This window comes from Taudactylus pleione, unplaced genomic scaffold (genome assembly GCF_031769625.1).
Source record: "Taudactylus pleione unplaced genomic scaffold, aTauple2 ptg001043l, whole genome shotgun sequence".
Taxonomy (NCBI): Eukaryota; Metazoa; Chordata; class Amphibia; order Anura; family Myobatrachidae; genus Taudactylus; species Taudactylus pleione.
The window spans coordinates 279,044-299,249 of record NW_028285444.1 but is presented as its reverse complement, the minus strand read 5'-3'; the positions used below and the strand labels follow the sequence as shown (position 1 = coordinate 299,249).

Below are 20,206 nucleotides of genomic sequence, written 5' to 3'. Positions count from 1 at the left end.
TGTATATATACACGTTGTAGAGTCTGTGTATATGCCGTGTAGTGGCTGCTGAGAGCGATGTGACGCACTGGAGCTCTGCCGTTGTATATACACATTATAGAGTCTGTGTATAACCTGTGTAGTGGCTGCTGAGAGCGATGTGATGCACTGGAGCTCTGCCGTTGTTTATACACGTTATAGAGTCTGTGTATATCCCGTGTAGTGACTGCTGAGAGCGATGTGACATACTGGAGCTCTGCCGTTGTATATACAGGTTATAGAGTCTGTGTATATCCCGTGTAGTGGCTGCTGAGAGCGATGTGACATACTGGAGCTCTGCCGTTGTATATACACGTTATAGAGTCTGTGTATATCCCATGTAGTGGCTGCTGAGAGCGATGTGACATACTGGAGCTCTGCCGTTGTATATACACATTATAGAGTCTGTGTATATCCCGTGTAGTGGCTGCTGAGAGCGATATGACATACTGGAGCTCTGCCGTTGAATATACACGTTATAGAGTCTGTTTATATCCCGTGTAGTGGCTGCTGAGAGTGATGTGACATACTGGAGCTCTGCCGTTGTATATACACATTATAGAGTCTGTGTATATCCCGTGTAGTGGCTGCTGAGAGCGATGTGACATACTGGAGCTCTGCCGTTATATATACACGTTATAGAGTCTGTGTATATCCCGTGTAGTGACTGCTGAGAGTGATGTGACATACTGGAGCTCTGCCGTTGTATATACACGTTATAGAGTCTGTGTATATCCCGTGTAGTGGCTGCTGAGAGCGATGTGACATACTGGAGCTCTGCCATTGTATATAGACGTTATAGAGTCTGTGTATATCCCGTGTAGTGGCTGCTGAGAGCGCTGTGACGCACTGGAGCTCTGCCGTTGTATATACACGTTATAGAGTCTGTGTATATCCCGTGTAGTGGCTGCTGAGAGCGATGTGACATACTGGAGCTCTGCCGTTGTATATAGACGTTATAGAGTCTGTGTATATCCCGTGTAGTGACTGCTGAGAGCGATGTGACGCACTGGAGCTCTGCCGTTGTATATACACATTACAGAGTCTGTGTATATCCCGTGTAGTGACTGCTGAGAGCGATGTGATGCACTGGAGCTCTGCCGTTGTATATACACATTATAGAGTCTGTGTATATTCCGTGTAGTGGCTGCTGAGAGCGATGTGATGCACTGGAGCTCTGCCATTGTATATACACGTTATAGAGTCTGTGTATATCCCGTGTAGTGGCTGCTGAGAGCGATGTGACATACTGGAGCTCTGCCATTGTATATAGACGTTATAGAGTCTGTGTATATCCCGTGTAGTGACTGCTGAGAGCGATGTGACATACTGGAGCTCTGCCGTTGTATATACACATTATAGAGTCTGTGTATATCCCGTGTAGTGGCTGCTGAGAGCGATGTGACATACTGGAGCTCTGCCATTGTATATAGACGTTATAGAGTCTGTGTATATCCCGTGTAGTGGCTGATGAGAGCGATGTGACATACTGGAGCTCTGCCGTTGTATATACACATTATAGAGTCTGTGTATATCCCGTGTAGTGACTGCTGAGAGCGATGTGACGCACTGGAGCTCTGCCGTTGTATATACACATTATAGAGTCTGTGTATATCCCGTGCAGTGGCTGCTGAGAGCGATGTGATGCACTGGAGCTCTGCCGTTGTATATACACGTTATAGAGTCTGTGTATATCCCGTGTAGTGGCTGCTGAGAGTGATGTGATGCACTGGAGCCCTGCCGTTGTATATACACGTTATAGAGTCTGTGTATATCCCGTGTAGTGACTGCTGAGAGCGATGTGATGCACTGGAGCTCTGCCGTTGTATATACACGTTATAGAGTCTGTGTATATCCTGTGTAGTGGCTGCTGAGAGTGATGTGACATACTGGAGCTCTGCCGTTGTATATACACGTTATAGAGTCTGTGTATATCCCGTGTAGTGGCTGCTGAGAGCGATTTGACATACTGGAGCTCTGCCGTTATATATACACGTTATAGAGTCTGTGTATATCCCGTGTAGTGGCTGCTGAGAGCGATGTGACATACTGGAGATCTGCCGTTGTATATATACGTTATAGAGTCTGTGTATATCCCGTGTAGTGGCTGCTGAGAGCGATTTGACATACTGGAGCTCTGCCGTTATATATACACGTTATAGAGTCTGTGTATATCCCGTGTAGTGGCTGCTGAGAGCGATGTGACATACTGGAGATCTGCCGTTGTATATACATGTTATAGAGTCTGTGTATATCCTGTGTAGTGGCTGCTGAGAGCGATGTGATATACTGGAGCTCTGCCGTTGTATATACACATTATAGAGTCTGTGTATATCCCGTGTAGTGACTGCTGAGAGCGATGTGACGCACTGGAGCTCTGCCGTTGTATTTACACGTTATAGAGTCTGTGTATATCCCGTGTAGTGACTGCTGAGAGCGATGTGACGCACTGGAGCTCTGCCGTTGTATATACACGTTATAGAGTCTGTGTATATCCCGTGTAGTGGCTGCTGAGAGTGATGTGACATACTGGAGCTCTGCCGTTGTATATACACGTTATAGAGTCTGTGTATATCCCGTGTAGTGGCTGCTGATAGTGATGTCACATACTGGAGCTCTGCCGTTGTATATACACGTTATAGAGTCTGTGTATATCCCGTGTAGTGGCTGCTGATAGTGATGTCACATACTGGAGCTCTGCCGTTGTATATACACGTTATAGAGTCTGTGTATATCCCGTGTAGTGGCTGCTGAGAGCGATGTGACATACTGGAGCTCTGCCGTTGTATAGACACGTTATAGAGTCTGTGTATATCCCGTGTAGTGACTGCTGAGAGCGATGTGATGCACTGGAGCTCTGCCGTTGTATATACACATTATAGAGTCTGTGTATATCCCGTGTAGTGACTGCTGAGAGTGATGTGACATACTGGAGCTCTGCCGTTGTATAGACACGTTATAGAGTCTGTGTATATCCCGTGTAGTGACTGCTGAGAGCGATGTGATGCACTGGAGCTCTGCCGTTGTATATACACATTATAGAGTCTGTGTATATCCCGTGTAGTGGCTGCTGAGAGCGATGTGACATACTGGAGCTCTGCCGTTGTATATACACGTTACAGAGTCTGTGTATATCCCGTGTAGTGACTGCTGAGAGCGATGTGATGCACTGGAGCTCTGCCGTTGTATATACGCATTATAGAGTCTGTGTATATCCCGTGTAGTGACTGCTGAGAGTGATGTGACATACTGGAGCTCTGCCGTTGTATATACACGTTATAGAGTCTGTGTATATCCCGTGTAGTGACTGCTGAGAGCGATGTGACATACTGGAGCTCTGCCGTTGTATATACACATTATAGAGTCTGTGTATATCCCGTGTAGTGGCTGCTGAGAGCGATGTGACATACTGGAGCTCTGCCGTTGTATATACACGTTATAGAGTCTGTGTATATCCCGTGTAGTGGCTGCTGAGAGTGATGTGATGCACTGGAGCTCTGCCGTTGTATATACAGTTATAGAGTCTGTGTATATCCCGTGTAGTGACTGCTGAGAGCGATGTGACATACTGGAGCTCTGCCGTTGTATATACACGTTATAGAGTCTGTGTATATCCCGTGTAGTGACTGCTGAGAGCGATGTGACATACTGGAGCTCTGCCGTTGTATATACACGTTATAGAGTCTGTGTATATCCCATGTAGTGGCTGCTGAGAGTGATGTGACATACTGGAGCTCTGCCGTTGTATATACACGTTATAGAGTCTGTGTATATCCCATGTAGTGGCTGCTGAGAGTGATGTGATGCACTGGAGCTCTGCCGTTGTATATACACGTTATAGAGTCTGTGTATATCCCGTGTAGTGACTGCTGAGAGCGATGTGACATACTGGAGCTCTGCCGTTGTATATACACATTATAGAGTCTGTGTATATCCCGTGTAGTGGCTGCTGAGAGCGATATGACATACTGGAGCTCTGCCGTTGTATATACACGTTATAGAGTCTGTGTATATCCCGTGTAGTGGCTGCTGAGAGTGATGTGACATACTGGAGCTCTGCCGTTGTATATACACATTATAGAGTCTGTGTATATCCCGTGTAGTCGCTGCTGAGAGCGATGTGACATACTGGAGCTCTGCCGTTATATATACACGTTATGGAGTCTGTGTATATCCCGTGTAGTGACTGCTGAGAGTGATCTGACATACTGGAGCTCTGCCGTTGTATATACACGTTATAGAGTCTGTGTATATCCCGTGTAGTGGCTGCTGAGAGCGATGTGACATACTGGAGCTCTGCCATTGTATATAGACGTTATAGAGTCTGTGTATATCCCGTGTAGTGGCTGATGAGAGCGATGTGACATACTGGAGCTCTGCCGTTGTATATACACATTATAGAGTCTGTGTATATCCCGTGTAGTGACTGCTGAGAGCGATGTGATGCACTGGAGCTCTGCCGTTGTATATACACGTTATAGAGTCTGTGTATATCCCGTGTAGTGGCTGCTGAGAGCGATGTGATGCACTGGAGCCCTGCCGTTGTATATACACGTTATAGAGTCTGTGTATATCCCGTGTAGTGGCTGCTGAGAGTGATGTGATGCACTGGAGCCCTGCCGTTGTATATACACGTTATAGAGTCTGTGTATATCCCGTGTAGTGACTGCTGAGAGCGATGTGATGCACTGGAGCTCTGCCGTTGCATATACACGTTATAGAGTCTGTGTATATCCCGTGTAGTGACTGCTGAGAGAGATGTGACATACTGGAGCTCTGCCGTTGTATATACACGTTATAGAGTCTGTGTATATGCCGTGCAGTGGCTGCTGAGAGTGATGTGATGCACTGGAGCTCTGCCGTTGTATATACACGTTATGGAGTCTGTGTATATTCCGTGTAGTGGCTGCTGAGAGTGATGTGACATACTGGAGCTCTGCCGTTGTATATACACGTTATAGAGTCTGTGTATATCCTGTGTAGTGGCTGCTGAGAGTGATGTGACATACTGGAGCTCTGCCGTTGTATATACACGTTATACAGTCTGTGTATATCCCGTGTAGTGGCTGCTGAGAGTGATGTGACATACTGGAGCTCTGCCGTTGTATATACACGTTATAGAGTCTGTGTATATCCCGTGTAGTGGCTGCTGATAGTGATGTCACATACTGGAGCTCTGCCGTTGTATATATACGTTATAGAGTCTGTGTATATCCCGTGTAGTGGCTGCTGAGAGTGATGTCACATACTGGAGCTCTGCCGTTGTATATACACGTTATAGAGTCTGTGTATATCCCGTGTAGTGGCTGCTGAGAGCGATGTGACACACTGGAGCTCTGCCGTTGTATATACACGTTATAGAGTCTGTGTATATCCCGTGTAGTGACTGCTGAGAGCGATGTGACATACTGGAGATCTGCCGTTGTATATACACATTATAGAGTCTGTGTATATCCCGTGTAGTGACTGCTGAGAGCGATGTGACATACTGGAGCTCTGCCGTTGTATATACACGTTATAGAGTCTGTGTATATCCCGTGTAGTGGCTGCTGAGAGCGATGTGACATACTGGAGCTCTGCCGTTGTATATACACATTATAGAGTCTGTGTATATCCCGTGTAGTGGCTGCTGAGAGCGATGTGATGCACTGGAGCTCTGCCTTTGTATATACACGTTATAGAGTCTGTGTATATCCCGTGTAGTGACTGCTGAGAGCGATCTGACATACTGGAGCTCTGCCGTTGTATATACACGTTATAGAGTCTGTGTATATCCCGTGTAGTGACTGGTGAGAGCGATGTGACATACTGGAGCTCTGCCGTTGTATATACACGTTATAGAGTCTGTGTATATCCCGTGTAGTGACTGCTGAGAGTGATGTGACATACTGGAGCTCTGCCGTTGTATATACACGTTATAGAGTCTGTGTATATCCTGTGTAGTGGCTGATGAGAGCGATGTGACATACTGGAGCTCTGCCGTTGTATATACACATTATAGAGTCTGTGTATATCCCATGTACTGGCTGCTGAGAGTGATGTGATGCACTGGAGCTCTGCCGTTGTATATACACATTATAGAGTCTGTGTATATCCCGTGTAGTGGCTGCTGAGAGCGATATGACATACTGGAGCTCTGCCGTTGTATATACACGTTATAGAGTCTGTGTATATCCCGTGTAGTGGCTGCTGAGAGTGATGTGACATACTGGAGCTCTGCCGTTGTATATACACATTATAGAGTCTGTGTATATCCCGTGTAGTCGCTGCTGAGAGCGATGTGACATACTGGAGCTCTGCCATTATATATACACGTTATAGAGTCTGTGTATATCCCGTGTAGTGGCTGCTGAGAGCGATGTGACATACTGGAGCTCTGCCGTTGTATATACAGGTTATAGAGTCTGTGTATATCCCGTGTAGTGGCTGCTGAGAGCGATGTGACGCACTGGAGCTCTGCCGTTGTATATACACGTTATAGAGTCTGTGTATATCCCGTGTAGTGGCTGCTGAGAGCGATGTGACGCACTGGAGCTCTGCCGTTGTATATACACATTATAGAGTCTGTGTATATCCCGTGTAGTGACTGCTGAGAGCGATGTGATGCACTGGAGCTCTGCCGTTGTATATACACGTTATAGAGTCTGTGTATATCCCGTGTAGTGACTGCTGAGAGCGATGTGACATACTGGAGCTCTGCCGTTGTATATACACGTTATAGAGTCTGTGTATATCCCGTGTAGTGGCTGCTGAGAGCGATGTGATGCACTGGAGCTCTGCCGTTGTATATACACGTTATAGAGTCTGTGTATATCCCGTGTAGTGGCTGCTGAGAGCGATGTGATGCACTGGAGCTCTGCCGTTGTATATACAGTTATAGAGTCTGTGTATATCCCGTGTAGTGGCTGCTGAGAGCGATGTGACGCACTCGTGCTCTGCCGTTGTATATACACGTTATAGAGTCTGTGTATATCCCGTGTAGTGGCTGCTGAGAGCGATGTGATGCACTGGAGCTCTGCCGTTGTATATACACGTTATAGAGTCTGTATTTATCCCGTGTAGTGGCTGCTGAGAGTGATGTGATGCACTGGAGCTCTGCCGTTGTATATACACGTTATAGAGTCTGTGTATATCCCGTGTAGTGGCTGCTGAGAGCGATGTGACGCACTGGAGCTCTGCCGTTGTATATACACGTTATAGATCTGTGTATATCCCGTGTAGTGACTGCTGAGAGTGATGTGATGTACTGGAGCTCTGCCGTTGTATATACACGTTATAGAGTCTGTGTATATACACGTTATAGAGTCTGTGTATATACATGTTATAGAGTCTGTGTATATACACGTTATAGAGTCTGTGTATATCCCGTGTAGTGACTGCTGAGAGTGATGTGATGCACTGGAGCTCTGCCGTTGTATATACACGTTATAGAGTCTGTGTATATACACGTTACAGAGTCTGTGTATATACACGTTATAGAGTCTGTGTATATACATGTTATAGAGTCTGTGTATATACACGTTATAGAGTCTGTGTATATACACGTTATAGAGTCTGCGTATATACATGTTATAGAGTCTGTGTATATATATACGGTGTGGAGTGCATTATATACAGATTTTTAGCTGCAGAACTTTAATTAGTGAGAATAGAAAATGTGACATAAACTCCCGGGAACCTGTCTGGGCAAATACTATCTGTAATAACTTGAAGAGCAGATTAATTTCATTCTCATGTGAAGAATCGGGCAGATGGGCAGATGGGCAGATGGGACGGGTATTGTGATGACTTTCAGTATTTCTATAACAGACAAAGCTGCTTTTGTAGTCCGGCATCCTAATCAGAGCCCTTGTGTTGTGCGGGGTCTATAATTTGGTGCTGGAATCGCGTCTTTGTGAATCTCTCAGTATTATTGTGCTGCCACCAATACGGAGGGTCTTACAGCCTAAATGCACCAATTCTCCTTTGAAATAAAACCGCAGCTGAAATTTAAACATCTCATTTACAAGGAGCTTTTATGTGTAGTTATAATGTTATACACTAATGTTTTTACATGATGTAGCCGATCTGATGCCAGACCCGCACATGCTGTACAGCGCTGACTCATTACCGGCGATGGTGGCGATAAGATCGATGAAAGGTTTGCAGAGGTTTGGAGAATAGTAATTACCTCCCTGCACAGGAACGCTTTGCTGAGTAGTGAGATATGAGGCTGCAGGACGCCACCAGGCTAAAAATAGCTCCACCGCCATTTATCAGTATCGGAGAGCTAATGAGAGGCAGCCAGGCTGAGCGCGGCGCAGACTGCAGAGAGGCAGATAACCACAGTCTATATACCCAGTACAGTATATATATATATATATATATATATATATATATATATATACTAGATGCTCCGAAACACAACCGCGCCTAGCAGTGATGGGCCACAGGCCGCCCCAGAACCTCCAATTGCAGCCCCAATTCCTACAGTCTCTGCTTTGTTATCATATTTGTTATTTAAAGCTTAGAACGATTGTTTGCAATGCCTGCTGGGATGTCATTACCCATTCGTGGCTATTGTATTCATATGATGAGGCCGATTCTGCGTCTCAGGCAAAGTGGCGGTATTTTGGGGGCATCCACAGGCGCCTGACATTCCGCCTAACGCTAGTCAGAATATCCATTCAGCTGATGCGGGGGTGCGTGCATCTGCCAGCGGAACCGTCAGCATAAGTATCTGCACGTGCACCAGCCCCGTACTGGGTGCAGGAGATGCGACAGAAGCAGGCGTCCACTCCTGGTACACGCAGCTCAGAATCGCACGGAGCTTTTCATACACGCCCGCGACACTCCCACAAGTCAGGGTGGTAATGTGCGCCGCACAGTGCCCGCACAGAAAACGCCTATTTCATGGAAAGACAGATCCGGCCAAATTGCTTCCAACTCAGAATAGGACGGACACAGACAGCAGTCTTTAAATTCCCATATGCACATGCACTATATGCAATAACGCGCCATTTTTGTCCCTGACTCGGACTGAGCACCTAAGAGTAAGATGAGGCCCATTTATCAGCTAGAGGGTGCCCAGTGCTGCCCCGGCCGGGGCTTTATCAGGTCGCCTCCCACTGGCAGATAGCTTTGTAGGCCCATATATGGAATTATGGGAATGATGCCAGGTCTAGGATTATGGAAACATCCTCTATGATTACGGGAATGGTGCTGGGTCTAGAATTATGGGAACAGGATTATGGGAACTCCACTGGGTCTAGAATTATGGGAACTGCACTGGGTCTAGAATTATGGGAACTGCACTGGATCTAGGATTATGGGAATGGAACTCATCCTAGAGTTATGGGAATGGCACTGGATCTAGGATTACAGGAATGGCACTGGATCTAGGATTATGGGAATTCCACTGGGTCTAAAATTATGGGAATGGCACTGGGTCTAGAATTATGGGACTGGATCTTAGATTATGGGAATTGCACTGGATCTAGGATTATGGGAATGGAGCTCATCCTAGAATTTTGGGAATTGCACTGGATCTAGGATTACAGGAATGGCACTTGATCTAGGATTATGGGAACGGCACTCGGTCTATAATAATACGAATGGCACTGGCTCTAGGATTACAGGATTGGCGCAGAGTCTAGGATTATGGGGCTAGCACTGGGTCTTGGATTATGGGTACATGGCCGATATAGGATTATGTGAACGGCACTGAGTTTAGGTATATGAGAGCAGTGCTGGGTCTATGATTATGGGAAAAGCTCTGGGTCTAGAATTATGGGAACGGCATTGGGTCTAGGATTATGGAAACTGCGCTAGGTCTAGTTTTATGGGAATGGTGCCAGGTCTAAGATTATGGGAACAGTGTCGGATCTAGGATTATGGGAAAGGCTCTGGGTCTAGGATTATGGGAAAGGCTCTGGGTCTAGGATTATGGGACCGGCGCTGGGTCTAGGATTATGGGAATGGCTCTGGGTCTAGGATTATGGGAACGGAGCTGGGTTTAGGATTATGGGAAAGGTTCTGGGTCTAGGATTGTGGGAACGGCATCAGGTCTAGGATTATGGGAAAGGCTCTGGGTCCAGGATTATGGGACCGGCGCTGGGTTTAGGATTATGGGAAAGGTTCTGGGTCTAGGATTGTGGGAATGGCATCAGGTCTAGGATTATGGAAAAAACTCTGGGTCCAGGATTATGGGACCGGCGCTGTGTCTAGGATTATGGGAATGGCTCTTGGTGTAGGATTATGGGAACGGCGCTGGGTTTAGGATTATGGGAAAGGTTCTGGGTCTAGGATTGTGGGAACGCATCAGGTCTAGAATTATGGGGAAAGGCTCTGGGTCCAGGATTATGGGAACTGTGCTGTGTCCAGGATTATGGGAACGGCACTGGGTCTAGGATTATGGGAATGGCGCTGGGTTTAGGATTATGGGAAAGGTTCTGGGTCTAGGATTGTGGGAACGGCATCAGGTCTAGGATTATGGGAAAGGCTCTGGGTCCAGGATTATGGGAACGGTGCTGGTTCCTGGATAATGGGAACGGCACTGGGTCTAGGATTATGGGAACGGCGCTGGGTTTAGAATTATGGGAAAGGCTCTGGGTCCAGGATTATGGGAACGGCGCTAGGTCTAGGATTGTGGAAACGGTGCTGGGTCCTGGATTATGGGAACGGCACTGGGTCTAGGATTATGGGAACGGTGCTGGGTTTAGGATTATGGCAAAGGCTCTGGGTCCAGGATTATGGGAACGGCGCTAGGTCTAGGATTGTGGGAACGGTGCTGGGTCCTGGATTATGGGAACGGCACTGGGTCTAGGATTATGGGAACGGCGCTGGGTTTAGGATTATGGGAAAGGTTCTGGGTCTAGGATTGTGGGAACGGCATCAGGTCTAGAATTATGGGGAAAGGCTCTGGGTCCAGGATTATGGGAACGGTGCTGGTTCCAGGATTATGGGAACGGTGCTGGGTCCTGGATAATGGGAACGGCACTGGGTCTAGGATTATGGGAACGACGCTGGGTTTAGGTTTATGGGAATGGTGCCAGGTCTAAGATTATGGGAATAGTGCCGGATCTAGGATTATGGGAAAGGCTCTGGGACTAGGATTATGGAAAAGGGTCTGACTCTGGGATTATGGGAAAGGCTCTGGGTCTAGGATTATGGGACCGGCGCTGGGTCTAGGATTATGGGAATGGCTCTGGGTCTAGGATTATGGGAACGGCATCAGGTCTAGAATTATTGGGAAAGGTTCTGGGTCTAGGAATGTGGGAACGGCATCAGGTCTAGGATTATGGGAAAGGCTCTGGGTCCAGGATTATGGGACCGGCGCTGGGTCTAGGATTATGGGAATGGCTCTGGGTCTAGGATTATGGGAACGGCGCTGGGTTTAGGATTATGGAAAAGGTTCTGGGTCTAGGATTGTGGGAACGCATCAGGTCTAGAATTATGGGGAAAGGCTCTGGGTCCAGGATTATGGGAACGGTGCTGTGTCCAGGATTATGGAAACGGCACTGGGTCTAGGATTATGGGAATGGCGCTGGGTTTAGGATTATGGGAAAGGTTCTGGGTCTAGGATTGTGGGAACGGTGCTGGGTCCAGGATTATGGAAACGGCACTGGGTCTAGGATTATGGGAACGGCGCTGGGTTTAGGATTATGGGAAAGGCTCTGGGTCCAGGATTATGGGAACGGCGATAGGTCTAGGATTGTGGGAACGGTGCTAGTTCCTGGATTATGGAAACGGCACTGGGTCTAGGATTATGGGAACGGCGCTGGGTTTAGGATTATGGGAAAGGCTCTGGGTCCAGGATTATGGGAACGGCGCTAGGTCTAGGATTGTGGGGACGGCGCTGGACTAGGGTCTGGGAACAGAGCTTCGTATATGATTATGGGAAGAGAGTCAGGGCTAGGGTTATAGAAACCGAATGTAGTAGTGATTTCTCTATCTGTCAGTTTTATAAGGTAGGTTGGTGGAACTATCTCCTGGAATGCACAATTATTAATTATTGTGACAGCTGGAGATTTCCTGAGGTTCTAGTCACATCAGGAGGGATTTGCGGGTATAATGTGTGTGTCCTCTATATAGTCACTTTTTGTATTTGTTATGCTTTGGAGTAATTGTGTACTCAGATAATGGGCAGGATGCTTGACGCATGACAGACGGGTAACGCCGGTATGGATGATCATCACCACGAAGGAGCACTCTGTCGGTAAGAGCGGCCCTTTGTGATAGACTTCCAGGACTATGACCCTGAAGCCCCTCCGGCGTCCTTCTGCGCATGCGCTGAATGGCGCACACGCTGCTGGGGATGCTAGGAGGGATCCGAATGGTCCATTCTCTGCACATTACTTCTATGGGTAATGCTATCAGGAAGATGGCATTACCCACCGCAACCAATCCCCACAGTGCATGGAATTACCCACCGCAACCAATCCCCACAGTGCATGGCATCCCGGGGCTTGGTGTATGAGAGATGTGGGTCTGAGCGCATGACTCCCCGTGCTGCATCTCGCCCCCCTATCATTAATCTTGGTATGATTTCTGAAGCTCTGTCCATTATTCGCCTGTAGGACTGCTTAGGTCTATCTATGCTATATGTAGGTGTGACATTATTATTGTGTGAGTAATAATAATTGTGGTTCTGTAATCGTCAGGAGAACGTCTCAAAGTTTAACCCTTTGTGGTGGCATCTTGAATTGGGTTATTAAACCTGAGTGCTGACGTAACCATAACTACGACCAGATGGTTCAGATTGAGGTCTCTGGGGACCAGCTTATTATGGCACAGACATTCTAATTTGGTTGCCCTGGACAAAACTCACTGTAAATTGGTTGCTCTGGGTAACAGACACTGTGGTTTGGTTGCACTGGGTAACAGACACTGTAGATTGGTTGCTCTGGGTAACAGACACTGTAGATTGGTTGCTCTGGGTAACAGACACTGTAGATTGGTTGCTCTGGGTAACAGACACTTTAGATTGGTTGCTCCGGGTAACAGACACTGTAGATAGGTTGCTCCGGGTAACAGACACTGTAGATTGGTTGCTATGGGTAACAGACACTGTGGCCCATATTCAATTTGAAGCGAAAAGTCTGTTGCCACACTTTTCGCCATCATCGGAGGTTTTGCCGGCGAAAACTTATCGCGCTCGTCCCCGCATATCCCCGTATTCAATTACAAAAAATGAAAACGGGACCCGGCGAAACTGAAATCAGCAAAAAGTTCTGTCATTTTTGGGGAAATAAGCCTGAAACCCCCCAAAAGATGTCCTGACATGGGTGATCACTCTGGAAACCCCCGAATAACCCTGCTGAAGGTATTTGGGGTTTTTAAATGGCCTCAATCGGAGCTGTATAGCGTTATTACAGAAGTGGTGAATAATAGCATTTTGGAGGTTTTATTTGGGAAAATAAGTAGTCCCATTAAATTTGGGGTACATGAAAATGGGTACTAGCATATTATTGAGTGGCTAATGTTAAGTTTAAAAAAAAACTTGAAAAATCCACCTGCCGCAACTACTTACAATCAAAAAAAAAAAACACCTGCGGCATAATTGGGGACCCTCCCCCCCCCCCCTGAGTCTATTTTGTTAGTTTTCAAGTTTGTCCCCCAACTTTGGGGGTTTTTTCACCCCCAAAATGAAAGTACTTTTTTGGGGTGTACTTTTAAAAAACATTTTGACACAGAACAGGGAACTGTCCAAGGGGTGCAGGGTGGTTTTGGGGAGTCTGGACCCCAAAACCACAATTCTGCACTTTTTCTCGCCACCTATTCATAGGCGATTCTTTTTCGGCAGGTGTGATGCATTGACTTCGCATCGGCAAAAAGTCAGACTAATTGAATACGTGGATAAATGAAATCGGCAAAAATTACGTTGCCGAAAAAGTATCACCGAAACAGACTTTTCATTTCAAATTGAATACGGCCCTGTGGTTTGGTTGCTCTGGGTAACAGACTCTATAGATTGGTTGCTCTGGGTACCAGACACTAGATTGGTTGCTCTGGGTAACAGACACTAGATTGGTTGCTCTGTGTAACAGACACTGGGGTTCGGTTGCTCTGGGTATCAGACACTGTAGTTTGGTTGCTTTGGGTATCAGACACTAGTTTGGTTGCTCTGGGTAACAGACACTGTAGATTGGTTGCCCTGGGTAACAGACACTGTAGATTGGTTGTCATGGGTATCAGACACTATAGATTGGTTGTCAAGGGTATCAGACACTGTAGTTTAGTGCCCTGGGTAACAGACACTTTAGATTGGTTGCCCTGGGTAACCGACACTGTAGTTGGTTGCCCTGGGTAACAGACTGTAGTGTGGTTGCCATGGGTAACAGACACTGTAGTTGGTTGCCCTGGGTAACAGACTGTAGTGTGGTTGCCATGGGTAACAGATGGTATTTGCAGCTGTGAGAGATATTGATGATCTGTGACAGCCCCTTGCTATGCTCTCTACAATTGAACAGTATAAATGTGTATTTCATCCAAATGTTACAGCCTACATGCATGTACAGTAAGTGGGGGCTGTGCTGGGTGGCTCCCGCTCTCCTAATCCTCCCAGATGGGTAAAGTGGGCAGCGCAAGATGTATAGTGTCCCCAGTTTCCCTGCCCATAATCCAATGCTGTATGCAGGTTGTGCACGATTCCAACACTAGCTGATGCAACCAGAACATCCACCCACACACCTACCTCCAGAGACAGGACATCCCCACACACCTACCTCCGGAGACAGGACATCCCCACACACCTACCTCCAGAGACAGGACATCCCCACACACCTACCTCCAGAGACAGGACATCCCCACACACCTACCTCCAGAGGCGGGACATCCCCACACACCTACCTCCAGAGACGGGACATCCCCACACACCTACCTCCAGAGACGGGACATCCCCACACATCTCCCTCCAGAGACAGAACATCCACCCACACATACCTCCAAAGACAGGACATACCCACACCTACCTCCAGAGACAGAAAATCCCCACACACCTACCTCCAGAGACAGAACATCCCCACACACCTACCTCCAGAGACAGAACATCCCCACACACCTACCTCCAGAGGCAGGACATCCCCACACACCTACCTCCAGAGACAGGACATCCCCACACACCTACCTCCAGAGACAGGACATCCCCACACACCTACCTCCAGAGACAGGACATCCCCACACACCTACCTCCAGAGACAGAATATCCCCACACACCTACCTCCAGAGACAGGACATCCCCACACACCTACCTCCAGAGACAGAACATCCCCACACACCTACCTCCAGAGACAGGACATCCCCACACACCTACCCCCAGAGACAGGACATAACCACACACCTACCTCCAGAAACAGGACATCCCCACACACCTACCTCCAGAAACAGGACATCCCCACACACTTACCTCCAGAGACAGGACATCCCCACACACCTACCTCCAGAGACCACATCAGTGCTAATTATTAATAACCATTGCATTAGGTGCAGCATTTACATTACACCACAGAACGTGATCAGCAATCCACTTTTATCAGTATAGTGCAAGTTAGACAATTAAATGAAATTCCTCATTGGCAGGTGTTGTTTAGTGCAAATATTTCCCCTGTACCTGAGGACCAGCTCACATCAGCTACTACTTGGGTGAGTTACTAGTTTTCTCTCTGCAGTTAGAGTCTCTTCTCAGTTTAGCTTCATTATCACAGGTAGTAAAATATAAGCCACGTTTTATATTACAGCTGTAATCACAAGAGAAGCTAAATATAGAAAAGAAATCTATTTTTACTGCTGGCTGGCATCTGTCTGTAAGAGGAAGGGATTTCAGTCAGGTGGGGGAACACTGACATCTAGTGGCAAAGTCTCAGAATGCAATGTGCGGTGTATCATCATTTTACAAAGGTTTTATTTGTCTTTTCTCCAATTCTCTGTTGTGACATTGTAACCAGTGCACTGAGATTTGTGAGTCCGCATTACATATTATTAAGTAGATGACACATGTAGTGAATAATGAGCATACTAATAATTGTAAATGACATTAATTGCACATTATATTGTATATTTACAGATAATTTAGTGAGGGTTGACAAATCGCACACAATAAATGGAAGATTAAGCGCTTGGTATAAGAAAGATTCAGTGAAGAACAAGTCAGTTAATTTGATATTTATTTGGCCTAGTTATGGAAAAACTAATCCCAAATTCAAAGTTGCTTATTTATAAACAATTGTCAGTAACATTCTAGGATATGTGGAGCTGTTGTGGGAACTGATGGTGATTAAGGATATTTGGTGATACTGTGTATTGGGTAACTGTGTACATGTAGCTTCTAATCAGCTCATGGCCTGAGGTTTTTCTGTTTATTTTGCTGCCTCCTTCATAGATGGATGAATCGTCTGGGGCTCGCTGCCATAGGGTATACACCAGATGAAAAGGACATCAGGCCTAATGAAGGTAATGCTAAGTCATTTAGGAGCCTATTTATCATTGAATATGTCCGGCATATCCCACATAAACACCTGTTTTCGGGGAGATACTCGCCAAATATAAGAATCTCCCGAATGTATGAAGGAGGGACTGCGTATTAATTTCTGCATTCGGAGGTGAAATTGTACATTTTAGAAAACCGAGGGCGTCCTGTAATTATAAATAAAATATTCTGCTACAATTTTACTTCATAGCTTATACTGGAGATAACAGTGGTGGTGTTTGTTATAGCATGTTTACCACAATGTTACCGTACTTTTCTATCACACAATATAGGCTTGTGCTGTAAGACCATTTACCTCAACGTTCAGAGAATAATCAATATTCATTCTCTCGCTGGATGCCAATTTAATGATCAAGTTTGTTTGACAGACTGCAGTACCTTATAACAGCCTACAGATGTCACTGTTGCTGTTGTCTATGAAGAGCTTTTAGGGCCTGATTGAGCAGTTACTTATACGCAGGCAATCGGCTGATTGTTGCATTCTGCACATGTGAGGGCATCACAGTGCTCACGCGCAAACGATCGCGGAGGATACGCAGACCCATGGCAGACTGATTGACAGGAAGTGACGTTTGTGGGTGGTGATGGGGGGTGGTCGGGTGAACGCAGGCGTGTCAGTGCGTTGGGACGGCGTTGCATAGGCGTGCTTAAAATAGCCACTGCGATACCAAACGCAGTCTGAGGCCTCATAGCGTGCGCTGAAGTAAGCAATTCCTGAGTGAGGTCTGACCTGCCTTAGCTGTGCGTATGGGTCCGATGTTACTCGATGTTACCGATTGTTTTACTCTGTTCCCTTTGTATACGGATGTGAGTAAGCGGAAGTACGCGTCCTTCTGTCAGGCTGCGATCGCATTGTGAATGCAAACATTTACATATCACCGCTATTAGCAATTGCGCTGCGTGCGTATAAGCAGAATAGCGATCCGTGGTGAATTCGGCCCTTAGACAACAACCAATGAATCATATGTAAAAACCGTGATACCTAAATTATTAAAGAATATGCAGCAAACTATGGGCCTGATTCAGCTTTGGGAATAGAGTAAAAGCTCCCATACACTGTGCCATATAGCCGCCCATCCCATACACGGTGCCATATAGCCGCCCATCCCATACACGGTGCCATATAGCCGCCCATCCCATACACGGTGCCATATAGCCGCCCATCCCATACACGGTGCCATATAGCCGCCCATCCCATACACGGTGCCATATAGCCGCCCATCCCATACACGGTGCGTTATAGCAGCCCATCCCATACACGGTGCCATATAGCCGCCCATCCCATACACGGTGCCATATAGCCGCCCATCCCATACACGGTGCCATATAGCCGCCCATCCCATACACGGTGCCATATAGCCGCCCATCCCATACACGGTGCCATATAGCCGCCCATCCCATACACGGTGCCATATAGCCGCCCATCCCATACACGGTGCGTTATAGCAGCCCATCCCATACACGATGCCATATAGCAGCCCATCCCATACACGGTGCCATATAGCAGCCCATCCCATACACGGTGCCATATAGCAGCCCATCCCATACACGGTGCCATATAGCCGCCCATCCCATACACGGTGCCATATAGCCGCCCATCCCATACACGGTGCCATATAGCCGCCCATCCCATACACGGTGCCATATAGCCGCCCATCCCATACACGGTGCCATATAGCCGCCCATCCCATACACGGTGCCATATAGCTGCCCATCCCATACACGGTGCCATATAGCCGCCCATCCCATACACGGTGTGATATAGCCGCCCATCCCATACACGGTGCCATATAGCCGCCCATCCCATACACGGTGCCATATAGCCGCCCATCCCATACACGGTGTGATATAGCCGCCCATCCCATACACTGTGCCATATAGCCGCCCATCCCATACACGGTGCCATATAGCCGCCCATCCCATACACGGTGCCATATAGCCGCCCATCCCATACACGGTGCCATATAGCCGCCCATCCCATACACGGTGCCATATAGCCGCCCATCCCATACACGGTGCCATATAGCCGCCCATCCCATACACGGTGCCATATAGCCGCCCATCCCATACACGGTGCCATATAGCCGCCCATCCCATACACGGTGCCATATAGCCGCCCATCCCATACACGGTGCCATATAGCCGCCCATCCCATACACGGTGCCATATAGCCGCCCATCCCATACACGGTGCCATATAGCCGCCCATCCCATACACGGTGTGATATAGCCGCCCATCCCATACACGGTGTGATATAGCCGCCCATCCCATACACTGTGCCATATAGCCGCCCATCCCATACACGGTGCCATATAGCCGCCCATCCCATACACGGTGCCATATAGCCGCCCATCCCATACACGGTGCCATATAGCCGCCCATCCCATACACGGTGCCATATAGCCGCCCATCCCATACACGGTGCCATATAGCCGCCCATCCCATACACGGTGCCATATAGCCGCCCATCCCATACACGGTGCCATATAGCCGCCCATCCCATACACGGTGCCATATAGCCGCCCATCCCATACACGGTGCCATATAGCCGCCCATCCCATACACGGTGCCATATAGCCGCCCATCCCATACACGGTGCGTTATAGCAGCCCATCCCATACACGATGCCATATAGCAGCCCATCCCATACACGGTGCCATATAGCAGCCCATCCCATACACGGTGCCATATAGCAGCCCATCCCATACACGGTGCCATATAGCCGCCCATCCCATACACGGTGCCATATAGCCGCCCATCCCATACACGGTGCCATATAGCCGCCCATCCCATACACGGTGCCATATAGCCGCCCATCCCATACACGGTGCCATATAGCCGCCCATCCCATACACGGTGCCATATAGCTGCCCATCCCATACACGGTGCCATATAGCCGCCCATCCCATACACGGTGTGATATAGCCGCCCATCCCATACACGGTGCCATATAGCCGCCCATCCCATACACGGTGCCATATAGCCGCCCATCCCATACACGGTGTGATATAGCCGCCCATCCCATACACTGTGCCATATAGCCGCCCATCCCATACACGGTGCCATATAGCCGCCCATCCCATACACGGTGCCATATAGCCGCCCATCCCATACACGGTGCCATATAGCCGCCCATCCCATACACGGTGCCATATAGCCGCCCATCCCATACACGGTGCCATATAGCCGCCCATCCCATACACGGTGCCATATAGCCGCCCATCCCATACACGGTGCCATATAGCCGCCCATCCCATACACGGTGCCATATAGCCGCCCATCCCATACACGGTGCCATATAGCCGCCCATCCCATACACGGTGCCATATAGCCGCCCATCCCATACACGGTGCCATATAGCCGCCCATCCCATACACGGTGTGATATAGCCGCCCATCCCATACACGGTGCCATATAGCCGCCCATCCCATACACGGTGCCATATAGCCGCCCATCCCATACACGGTGTGATATAGCCGCCCATCCCATACACTGTGCCATATAGCCGCCCATCCCATACACGGTGTCATATAGCCGCCCATCCCATACACGGTGTGATATAGCCGCCCATCCCATACACGGTGTGATATAGCAGCCCATCCCATACACGGTGCGTTATAGCAGCCCATCCCATACACGATGCCATATAGCAGCCCATCCCATACACGGTGCCATATAGCAGCCCATCCCATACACTGTGCCATATAGCCGCCCATCCCATAC

General features: G+C 48.0%; 1 protein-coding gene across 1 annotated transcript in view; it reads left to right on the top strand.

Moving 5' to 3' along the window:
* LOC148453994 (connector enhancer of kinase suppressor of ras 2-like) overlaps positions 1–20,206 on the top strand; it is a 970,642-nt gene that overhangs the window by 835,275 nt on the left and 115,161 nt on the right. Inside the window, exon 20 of the mRNA XM_088461402.1 lies at positions 16,376–16,446. Coding sequence (XP_088317528.1) covers positions 16,376–16,446 — 71 coding nt within the window. The remainder of the gene's footprint in view (positions 1–16,375; positions 16,447–20,206) is intronic.